A 12,702-nucleotide genomic window follows, 5' to 3' on the forward strand; every position below is an offset into this window, starting at 1 on the left:
AAAGGATCGCTGAAACTAACAAAGCCCAGGAGATTTTCATAGCTATACTGACAAACCACACATACAACAACAAGGGTAGTTGCAACCCACCAATGGGTCAAAGGCCACCTTTTATAACTAATTGCTTTCAGCTTTTCTAAATCATGTCTCTAGAGACATTAGAACCATAAATGAAGGCTTTACATTACAAGGGTTTATGAAGAAACAATTTAAAGCCTAATACGAAATCTCTTGATGACATTCTACTAGTCTGAAAATATCGCTGCACTTACCTCCAATATTTAGGAATACATTTGTCGTCAGAACCTGCACAGCGGAATTGGCCTCTAGTGCAATTTGCAATGCAAGTTTTGTTATCTGCTTCCAAGTAAAACTGGTCGGGACAAGCGCAACTATATCCAACTTTTACTGTTCCGTTTCTAGGAGATAGCAAACACAAATGGGAACAACCTCCATTGTTATCCCCACATGGATTATCATATGGAAGCTGACGTAAAGGATGATATATTTGAATATCATAGGGGCGATGAGTTGTGTTTCTTAGGGACTGGAATTCTTCCCCGGTAAATTTGTTCGCTTTCAGAATTGCCTTCAGGTTCCAATCAGTCCAATACATGTAGTCATCAAATACTGATATAGCAAAGACATGAGGAACACGTGTGCCTGTCAGTACTTCGTGACGATTTTTGCCATCCAGATCGGCGTAGGCAATGTAATCGAGGTGAGCATCGGCCCAATAAATTCGGTCAGCAAGGTAGTCAAATGTTAGAGCATTGGGCCATATTACTTTATCTTCAAAGCCAAGAACACGAGAGAAATTAGAGCCATCCATACCAATACGACCAATGTAAGTCTGCAAATGCCAATCTGTGAAGTAAACATAGCCAATACCTGGATGAACAGCTACTGCTCTAGGATCATTTATACCTTCAGCTCTTAGCGTTTTGCGATTTGTACCGTTCAGCTCAGCTACATCTAACTGTTTGCTATGTCTATCTAGCCAGTAAATCTTTCTTCCAATCCAATCAACTGCAAGACCCTCTAGCCCATGGCTATCATGTTTAATAACTTCCTCTTTCTCACTTTCATTTATTTTGGCTCGATAGATAGTTTTTGCTGTTACATCAGAAAAATATATCATTTCTTCTTTGTCATCAAAATCTAGTGCTACAACATTTCTCAAATCTTGATGCATAAGCATGTATGTTGAGCCATCAGCTGCTAGCCTCCTGACATAATACTTGTTTGTGAAGAATACCCAAGGATCTGTGTTATCAATTCTTTTACACGTGTGACCATCTGGCTCACGTTCGTAATACTTTTCATCGCATTTACAATAATACGATCCAGGTGTATTAAAGCATTTCTGTGAACAAACGCCTGGCATTTCTATGCATTCATTTATATCTTGACATGCTTTTTTATCACGCATCAATCTGCAAAGTAAAACAAGCCACATTTAAAATGTAAATTGAACGCAAGAATATATGATACGGATAACTTTATACCAATGTTACACAGTATGAAAGATCTATTTAAAAGTAAATGTACACACGTTTTACCAATCAAGGTAATTTCATGACATGAATAATCAACATATTGTTCATAACTAAATTCTAGAACTTAATCCACAATTTACACTTCCCACCTCCAGCATCAATTACATTTCTACAATTTAAATTAATGAAAGTGAAATAGGATAATTTGAATGATTCAGAAAGTAACAACTTACTTATAGCCTTGGTTGCAAGCACATTCGAAACCAATCAACGTATTGATACACTTGTGACCACACTGATGCAGCTCGACCTTTGCACATTCATCCACATTGCAATGTATCGGTTCATCGGAATCGTCACTGCAGTCACTGACTTTATTGCATACAATAGTCATTTTAATGCATGTTCCATCACCACACTGGAATTCTCCTGGCTGACATTTTTCCTCCGGTTCTAGAAAAAAATAAAAAGCATAATTAGCTTAAAAGTACTGTACAAAATACAGGATTAGAAATGAAACTATAAGAGAGATTACTTGTGTGCCATATGTGGATGAGATCATGGTGAGGGGTAGATGGAGATGGTTTGGGCATGCTCTTCGCACTCCCCAAGAGAGATTATTTCACTAAATTTTCAACTAGGCTCCACAAGGCACTAGAAGAGGTGGAAGGCCCAGGCCTACATGTCTGAGGACTATGAAGCGTGAAGTATGAGATAACGAATAAAGAAGTATTGATTTAAAAGCTCAAGATTGAGACGACTGGTGAAATCTAACCGAGGCCCTTTGCATCAATAGGCATAGGAGGAGGTGATGATGACAAAATATTAATACAGGAAAGCTATACTGTATGGATAATAGCATCAAATTACAAAACATCATAGTTAAAATAATACTATCAAACAAATGAATCATGAAAATATGTCTCAAATTTCATAATTTTTGTTCCTAGCAAAATAAAATGAAACCAGTTCATCCATTGTAAAGAACATCTTTCAAGTTCCAAACAAAGCTAGATTTAGCAATATAAATTTTAAGAATTTTCCTTAGTTTAATAGACCATTAATGCTTCAGATCTTTATTCATATAAAAAAGTTATTTACATAAAACATTTTATTTTTCATAATAAATTACTGTAATTTAATTAAAAACAATATTCAAAAAGTAGTTTCACACAATGAAAATTACTATTCACATTTTTAAAAAGTTGTTAACTATCTAAGTAATTATCCTTAAGTATCAAAATTACCAGTAGAGATGAATTCAGGAATTAAAAAGGGGAAAATGGGTAATAATTTCCCAGCAATCCTACAGTGAGCTGGGTCTCGAAAAGCTCCTCATGTTCCAGGTACTTATTTCACAGGTTGAAAACATCTCGCATTCTGATCCTTACATAATAGTACACTTTAGCAAACTGCAAATAAGTACGGACAAAACATCACTTACCGCAACCAACTTCATCAGAACCATCGCCACAGTCATCCTCCTTATCACATCTATATGTTTTACGAATACATTTGCCGCTTTTACAGGTGAACTCGTCGGCAGTGCAGTGGCGATACCTGGAATTACACGCGACACTTTCGTCCGAGCCGTCCCCACAATCGTTGTCAAAGTCACACTCCCAATCCTTGAAGCAAGATTCAATTTGAAATGAGATTACGTGCTGGCATTACGTACATTTACCAAATACTTCTTGAAGCACCACTAACTAAAATTCAGCAAATACTTCTCTGAGTTTCTATGCTTTAAATAATGGCAGTAACAATTTAAAAGTAATTCCCACAAACTCCATATAATGTCAATAAATCCTTTTACTACTTCATTCAAAAGATTTGGTAAAAAATGCCTAATGTTCATCCGTAAAATTTACAAATTCCAGTACTGTATATTAGCAGGAAAGTAAATGAAAAGAGGAAGATGACAAAGAACCCCATGTAAAAATATCTGCTTAAATAACATTAATTCAATAATTTGTAGACCATCTGGACAATGTTTTCAACTATAGTATACAAATATGTTACCTAGGCAATTAATTCGATTATTAAAAGGAGATTTACCAGCCCAAAGAGTTGAGATCGACTCTTGGAGACTCGCCTGATTAAATTTGGAAATAAAAAATATTTATACTAATGCTAAAAAATAAAATAATAAAATCATAGTAAATAAGTACAGGAAAATAATAGCTGTAATTCAATCACTCCCGAATCACACTTTTTTCGAGCATCTCTACATGACAATGAGCAAATTACACCAGATTTTGAAGGATCATCTAAAATTATATAAAATAAAAATAACTCTCTAAGTAATTCCCTAAACCAGTGGTTCCCAACCTTTTTTCTGTCATTTCCCCCCTGCACCCAGTTCAACCATCCAGATTTCCCCCCCTTCATGCCCCGCCCAGCCCTCATGCCCACTCACCTGCCTCAGAAATGGGCCTGATACTCCAATTTTCCCCTTGAATATCATGTCAGTGAGAACTGATATGATCATATCAAAATTGAATGGCTAACAACAAATTGCTGCACGTACTATGAGGATATTTTCCGCTTGTTTTAGTTAGTAGGTAGTGTAATTATTTCCCCTCTGGAAGCTTCAAAATTACCCCCAGGGGGAAATTTCCCCCAGGTTGGGAACCACTGCCCTAAACAATACAACCATTATGGTTAAAGTTTAAAAAAGAAATCAACATTGGATGTGTTAGTTTAACACATTCTACGCTGTTCCCGTTTACAATTAGGGACATTGTAAGATATCAGATTTAAGATTCTGTATTTCTATCACAGATATTAGACTCTCTCATATTTTGAGGGCGATTTATTTATAATAAAAGGGACGATACGCATAACTCCTATGGTAGAATAAGCAATAGGATTTATTTCCAAGGCTCTACTCAAATTTTCTGCTATTCCTCCTTTGAACACTTGAGGTAGGAATGAGAAAATCAATCTCTCTCTACGCAAATTTTCTGCTGTTCCCTTGAACACCTCTGGTAGAAATGAGAAAATCTCTCTCTCTGCTACAGGTAAGGACCTTCTACAGTAAGCCAAACAAGGCCCAGAATAAGAGGTAACTCGATTTATAATAAACTCTATGCAAACAACACTGTTACTTATGTATGTTTCATATGATAAATATCACTTATCACAATAGAACAGAACCCAAATGGCTGCACTTAATGAAAGTTGTATCATTATGGCTTTGAATCCAGAATAATGAAGTAACTGAAATTTCACCTGGAACTTATGATCTTAAATAAATATAACATAAAACATTAATATCACTAAATGAAAACATTAAATGCATATGGGAAAACATTAAGATGAAAAATCATCACTCTTAAGGTATCTCAAAACTAAAACTAAACTTTCAAAAGCTACAAAACTGTACAGTACTCTACCTTGCTAATGCAACGTCTGTTTTGACATTGGAACTCATTTTCATCGCACTCTTGAGGTTTGGGACAATTCAACAGAGTTGAATTTTCGTCGGCTCCGTCGACGCAATCTGCATCTCCGTCGCATACCCATTTCCTGGGAATACACATAGCCCGTCCCCACTGCTTGTTCTCATTGCAAGTGAATTCAGTCTCTGAATCACACTTCCGATTATCTGTCAGATTATCAAAATCTAAGTTAGCACATGCATTTTAAATTAATGAAAAATTGTAGTTCTATTGAAAAAGCCTCACTTTTCCATTGATTCTGTGAAAAGGATAAGTCAACATCAAATGAATACAGTACTGTCTAGAAAATGTGGCAATTGGTACAAAGATATTGAATGTTACAATGTAACTATTACATTTTATGCTCTAAATACTTGATTATTACTACTAGCTAAGCTACAACCCTAGTTGGGAAAGCAAGATGGTTTAAGCCTTAGGCCTCCAACGGAAAAATAGCCCAGTGAGGAAAGGAAACTAAAAGGATAATACTGTTATAAACAATTAAAATTAAATATTTTAAGAACAGTAACCATTAAAATACACCTTCCATTTATAAACTATATATATACATATATATATATATATATATATATATATATATATATATATATATATATATATATATATATATAAAAGATAGAATAGTGTGCCCGAGTGAACCCTCAAGAACTTTACCCCAAGACAGTGAAAGACCATGGTACAGAGGCTATGCAACTTACTGCACTTATGACGATCATCTTCATCCGAGCCATCTAAGCAGTCGTTATCACCATCACAAATGTAAATTTTAGGAACACAATTGCCATTATCGCACGTGAAGAGATCGCCGAAACAAGTGCGACCTTCTTGCTCGCAATATTCCTCTGGCTCATCCGCTCCATCTCCACAATCATCATCTCCATCGCAATGCCAAGTACCCGGGATGCAACGGTCATTGGTGCACCTTGTGAAGTAAAATATGTTCATAAATAGTTGGTTTGTAAAGAAAAGAAATGTAAGCAATGGTTGAAAAATTTAAAAATCAACTTTCAAAATTCCTTATTTTTATTCAGAGGCAGGGCACATAAAAATAAAATCACAAGCCACAAAAACTGAACACTTAATATGCTCATGATAGTTGGTTTGTAAAGAAAAAAAATGTAAGCAATGGTTGAAAAATTTTAAAATCAACTTTCAAAATTTCTTGTTTTTATTCAGAGGCAAGGCACATAAAAACAAAATCACAAGCCACAAAAACTGAACACTTAATATGCTCATGATAGTTGGTTTGTAAAGAAAAAAATATAAGCAATGGTTTAAAAATGTAAGATCAACTTACAAAATTCCTCATTTTTATTCAGAGGAAGGGCTCATAATAAAAAAAAAAAGGCACAAAAACTACAAACTTTAACAAACAAAAAAAAATTCAAAATTGCACATACCTAAAACTGTTGGGTGGACAGGATCGCTGGGAGCAGTGAAGTTTATTTTCATCAGAGTTATCACCGCAATCATTATCTCCATCACACAGCCAGTAGGGCTCAACACAAATAGAAGTATTTTCACATTTCAGGTGATTTGCTGGGCAAGTAACTTCAGGACAACGACTACTAGCTTCGTCTGAGGTATGTTTGTCTTTGCAGTCATTCACACCATTGCAAACCTATGAGTAAATTAAAATGCGAGGGAGACAGATTACTAGATTACTCTGACCAGGCATAGAATTCAATTAAAAGCAATCTTGAAAAACATGCAATAATGGAGTTAATAATGTACAGAAAAAAATTAATTTCAGGTATATTTTCATATGTATTTTTCCTATTCGTAGTGCTTTTGTGAAGAATACATCCAGATTGATTGACTGATTTTGAATTTTCTGGCATCTTGACATCGAAGGTCACTGACACCGATATCGTTTGATACAAATAACGAATAAAAGGAAATTAAATTCAAATCCATAAAAGTGAAGTTGTCCTTATGAAAGTTAAATAGCTTTCAGAAGACTTGCTATTGAAATAAATCTAAACATATCACAAAAAACAGACACTGCCTACATCCCAAAAGTGACAAATTTTTTACTACCTTGATCGTGTTCTTGCATTGTTTTATATATCCTTTTTCTTCACCTGAATTAACTATACCTCTAACAATTTCTCTTTCACATTCATCACTTTATTCAAAAATGCATGCCTTGGGTTAATCTTTTTAATAAAAATATTTGACTCAACGGTCATGTCATGACCTACGATATGATTCAATGCAAAAACCAAGATAAACAATGAAATTAGATATCTAGAACAGAAAGTGACATTTTACCTGAGACTCTGGGATACAACGATGGTTGGCGCAAGTAAATTCTCCATCAGCACAAGGAGGATATTCGCACTCTTCTTCATCTGATCCATCACCACAATCATCCTCGTGATCGCACTTCCAAGTTGCAAAAATGCAACGTCCGTTCTTGCAACGGAATTCACTCGGACTGCACGTATGGTAAGCTAGAAGTAAATGCATCGAGAAAAATTAGAAATCTTCTATTTTCAATTCTAAACTTCAGAAGTTCAAACTTGCAGCTGTTTTTATGTTGAACAGGCTGACATAAATCTCACTTCATAGTTTATACATAACATCTATTATAACATTATTCGTGATCTTAAGATATTTTATATTCATTATTCACTAGTTCTCACTCATGTAAATTATCTATTTCATTATTTTCTTTCCTGACTAGGCTATTTTTCCCTGTTGGAGCCTGTTTTTCCAACTAGGGTTGTAGCTTGCTATGTTGCTTAGCTAGTAATAAAAATAATATAGTCATTACTTCTCAGAAATTATAATGTGTTTGAATACTACGGGCTGCAAGAGTGCAAGAGCCCATGCCTGGTCATAAGGGCCTGGCAATCTTCAACAGCAACATGTGTTTGATTGATACGATCATTATTACTATTATTACAAGCTTTAGATGGAAAAGTATACAAAATATAAAATTCCACTTACTACAGTAGTTTTTGTCTTCATCAGAATTATCTCCACAATCATCTGAACCGTCGCATGCCCATAACCGAGAGATGCACTTGCCATTGGCACAGTAAAACTTGTTTGACTCACAGGTGTAATTTTTGGGTACGCACATCTTATTTTCATTTACTAATTTCATTGTAGTGTTACATTTGCATTCAACCTGAAAGAAGAGATTAAAAAGAGGATGATTTTAATATTACCAGCAATACAACTTCAAATTGTTATGATAAGCAGTCTTTTAGTATTGAAATTAGATTCACAATGAGCAAGAGAAAAGAATTCCTATGTATATAAGCAGTCAGTTTAATTTCAGACGAATTTTGTGACCCTCCAAAATCACAGTTTGTTATCTTGACCATTATTATTTCCAATATCTTGAGCCATTTAACCCTTTTACCCCCAAAGGACATCCTGGTACGTTTCACTAAACTCATCCCTTTACCCCCATGGACGTACCGGTACGTCCTTGCAAAAAACTGCTATTTACATTTTTTTTTTGCATTAACTTCAGGCATTTTTCAAGAGAATGAGATCAACCTGACCTCTCTATGACGAAAATTAAGGCTGTTAGAGCAATTTTGAAAAAATATACTGTATTTGTATTTGTATCTCCGATTGTTTTTAAATTCAGGACCTTCTGTATTAGGGACAGTATCGCTCTTTTGTTATAACAAACAATATTGAAGATTGAGAGTACCTTAAAGACATATAAACTTCTAGCAGAAACAATACAGTTTTTTGCATTTAGAATGTATCAATAAACTTGTACATAATTTTCTAGTAAGGTTCCACATAAAAGCAGCAGTTAGATTTTAAATTATAAAGCAAAAAATAAAAATACTCACAGAATTATTTGTGCTATGGATGCAAGACTGAGCACAACCACCATTATTGATACTGCATGCATTGATGTCGCATTTTTGGCGCTCGTCCGAAAATACGTGAATGTCTCTTGGGGATTCTTCCAGTCTTCTCACCATTTCAATTACATTGCCTCCAGTATACTTCTCTGCTCTAAATACTCCTCGAAGTTGCAAGTCAGTCCAGTAAATAAAATGCCTATGTACCGTTATTGCAAATGGATAAATTGTTGCAGTAATAAGAACCTGAGGAAGACATTAAAACAAACACTTCAGTTATGTGAACAATAAATTATTTGTTATCTATCCATCATGGCAGTTCCCCAATTTTGGAAGGTAGCTGACGTAAAAGTTTTTTTTTTCTCATCATTCCTCTCTGCCTAACGAGGGACTCAGACGAGTTTGGTTGGTACTGCCAGGGTGCCACAGCCCAAACTTAACCATTTTCCATATGTTATGGTTGCTTTAATTAACCTTAAATGCCTTTCCGACAAGACCTTCATCCCTTTTTACAACAGAATTATTTAAAAATCAATTGGAAACCTTCAGTCTTGGATTTTGTAACACATTTGATAGAACACATAACTTTCTACTTAGAGGTTTCATACTATTCCCAATTAACTTTCACTGGAAGGAGAAAATACAACATTTATGGTTTGGGAAAACACTCTCAAACTTAGCTTATTTCTGATTCGATACTCTATGTACACACTAATACCAGATCTTTATAATTTTTTCAATCAGTTAAACTTTAATGTTGAACTATATCATGCTTGGAAATTGTATCATCTTAGTTTTCCCATCCAAAAACACGGTTTTATTCAAGTAAAATCTAGCTTCAGTGAACACAATTAAGGTTGACACCCGGCCTTTATTACTATCATTGTTAATATTCATTGCATTCTTTACTATTATTACAAACTCAGGTGCAACCCAAGTTGGAAAAGTGGAATGCTACAAGCCCTAAGACCCCAAAAAGGAAAAATAGACGTTAAAAATACCCTGGATGAGAATCAACAAATTGATATCAATAAAATCATGACTAGATACAGAAAGGAGGACAGTAGGGAGGGGTTTCAAAATGATCAAAGATGATAATTAACAAGATAAGGATACGGAAACCTCTTGATAAATCACCAGATATCATTATCCCATCTATTAAGCACTATATGAAACGAAACAATGCTCACCTGTCTATTAGTTCCATTAAGATATGATCTTTCAATTTTTTCTTTCACAGCATCAGTCCAGTAAAGCATCTCTTCTTCATAATCAATGGCAAGACCACTTGGCTGGGATAAGTCATCGCCTATAATTTCTTCCCTGAAAGATCCTGCCATAGTAGCACGATAAATCTTTCCTGACGTACCAAATCTACCCCAGTCTGTATAGTACATGTGCCTGCAAGAAAAGAAGATAATTGTAAAACTTTCCGTTGAGCAAGATTCATTATACTACCAATATATAATCAGTACTAAAATGCACAAGTTTACTACGGAAAATTCTTTATCCTACAAAATACAGTAATGCGCCACCCTATGTTAACTGATTCCAAGAGACGCTGGGTCTCTTGGAATCAAGAGACGACATAGATAAGATTTTTGCCATATAAAATAACTTATATTCCACTGGGCTCAAAGTACAGTGCTCCTCTACAAAACCTACATTGACTAACACTCGGGTCTTACCCTCTACATGGATCCAATACTATTGCTCTTGGTCGTTCAACTTGGAGAATCATAACAATATTTTCACCATTACTGTCCATGGCATATATACTATTGTTGGCAGAATCAGTCCAATAAATTTTCTTTGAAGTCCAATCATATGCTACGCCTTCAGGATTAATTCCTTTTGTAAGAATAGATTTGATGTTTTCTGTAGATGGAGCTGTTGAAGGCACTAAGGCAATTTTTGTGTCTGGTCTTATTTGTGTAAACACAAGCTGTTTGTCCTTATAATCAAAATCGATACCAACAACATTGGTCAATCCTTCCACTGTGTCAAAAGGTACCGTGTTACTCTTCACAGTGAGGGATAAGCTTCGGATTTCTGTTCTTGTTGCAAAGACCAGGAATTCTTTTGAATCCTCACAACTCTTCTTGTCTGTTGCAAGTACACCCGAAGCACATTCACATCGAGGCTGGATATTGTCAGGGTATGAGAAGCACAACTGAGCACATCCGCCATTGCCTAACTTAGCGCATGGTGTATCCTGATGAATAAGAAAAAGATAAATTATAAAATGCAACACCAGAAATATTGAAGTAAAATTAAGATCAATCAACGCTTTTAAAGATGAGTACAAATTGTATACAATAAGTGCAGGACTATATACTGAACCCACTCAGTTCATAAGTTTCTCTTCTCTAACACGTTTGTCTTTAAACCATAAATTCTAAAATGCAAAACAAATATCGAAGTAAAATTCAAATTATTCTACATTTTAAAAGATGAGTACAAGTTGTATACAATAAGTGCAGAAATATAAACTGAACCCACTCAGTTCATAAGTTTCTTTTTTTAACAAAATATAGAAATTCCACTAATGTTTTAACATAAGATTCACCTATTCTTTGTCTTTGAAAGGTTTTCATTACTGCTGAATTTTGGACAGAATCAAAAACTTTAAAATACCTGTAGTACTATACTGACATTGACTATGAAAAATTAGAAACTTGCTTACCTTCGAAGGTTGATTACTGATATCAAATATGGCAATATCTCGAAGATTTTCCATGTTGGTCTTGAATCTTTCTGGCTCTGTAGTGTTACCAACATATTTCGAGGCACGGAATATTGTTGCTAGATTTCTGTCTATCCAATAGATATTGTCGTTGGAGAGAGCTAGGCCCATGGGATTTGGAAGTTTGCGACGAATGAACTGTCTACTGGCACCATTATATGCTACCTGAAATGCGACAAAATGTTTTAAAATATATGTATAAAAACCAAGGACTTATCATTAACTGTACTGTATTTATACACATATGCACACATACAGAATCGTCCCAGTACACGTCATGTGTAAGCATACCAATCGTAATATTTTCAACTAAACTTGCCTATAGAATCCAGAGTAGAATTAACATAACGTCATGTGTAAACATATCAATCGTAATATTTTCAACTAAACTTGCCTATAGAATCCAGAGGAGAATTGACCCTGTACACGTCATGTGTAAACATATCAATCGTAATATTTTCAACTAACCTTGCCTATGGAATCCAGAGTAGCATCGACCCAGTACACGTCATGTGTAAACATATCAATCGTAATAGCACGTGGATTGCTAACACCATCGGTAACCAGTGGCTCCCAATTTTTGCCATCGAGCCAAGCCCAACCAATCTTTGGGAACTGGCCATAATCAATCCAGTACAGATACCTGAAATATAGTTACATTATTTTAGGATGTATTAAAACCATGTAAAAATATGGTATACATTTCAAATATCAATCACCAACCTTTGCATTACAAATTTTATATTCTAAAACTATTAGAAAAATTAATTCTTATCCATAAATCGGTGCACGCTTACCTCTTAACAGGATTTACTGCTAATTCACGGGGTGAATCTTTTGTTAAACTCTTTAGAACCATCCGGTTTGTTCCATCTAACCAAGAGATCTCAACGTAGGTTTCATGGGGGAAAACATTTGTGAAGTACAAATTATTTGCAACCCAATCAATTGCAATGCCACGGATACCATTAGAGCCTATTCCATCAACTATAACACCTTCAAGATCCGTGCCATTTGGTCTACTTCTGTAAATACCATTTTTGCCACCTTGGCTAAATTCAATCCAATATATGTAGTTCTTGGAAAAATGATAATCTACATGCAGAACATTATGACCTGTGAAATGGAAAGGAAAATAAACTGGTAAAACAGTG

The 12,702-nt window shown here is 35.0% G+C and overlaps 1 protein-coding gene across 1 annotated transcript in view; it reads right to left on the reverse strand.

Annotated features, from left to right (window-relative positions):
- mgl (megalin) overlaps positions 1-12,702 on the reverse strand; it is a 65,347-nt gene that overhangs the window by 20,155 nt on the left and 32,490 nt on the right. Inside the window, exons 30-43 of the mRNA XM_068361412.1 lie at positions 12,346-12,664; positions 12,017-12,191; positions 11,489-11,713; positions 10,491-11,017; positions 9,993-10,203; positions 8,788-9,048; positions 7,919-8,102; positions 7,238-7,419; positions 6,364-6,584; positions 5,662-5,885; positions 4,898-5,109; positions 2,944-3,127; positions 1,733-1,952; positions 273-1,436 (exon numbers count right to left, since the gene is read on the reverse strand). Coding sequence (XP_068217513.1) covers positions 273-1,436; positions 1,733-1,952; positions 2,944-3,127; positions 4,898-5,109; positions 5,662-5,885; positions 6,364-6,584; positions 7,238-7,419; positions 7,919-8,102; positions 8,788-9,048; positions 9,993-10,203; positions 10,491-11,017; positions 11,489-11,713; positions 12,017-12,191; positions 12,346-12,664 — 4,309 coding nt within the window. The remainder of the gene's footprint in view (positions 1-272; positions 1,437-1,732; positions 1,953-2,943; positions 3,128-4,897; positions 5,110-5,661; positions 5,886-6,363; positions 6,585-7,237; positions 7,420-7,918; positions 8,103-8,787; positions 9,049-9,992; positions 10,204-10,490; positions 11,018-11,488; positions 11,714-12,016; positions 12,192-12,345; positions 12,665-12,702) is intronic.

The sequence above is a fragment of the Palaemon carinicauda genome, chromosome 2 (genome assembly GCF_036898095.1).
Source record: "Palaemon carinicauda isolate YSFRI2023 chromosome 2, ASM3689809v2, whole genome shotgun sequence".
Taxonomy (NCBI): domain Eukaryota; kingdom Metazoa; phylum Arthropoda; class Malacostraca; order Decapoda; family Palaemonidae; genus Palaemon; species Palaemon carinicauda.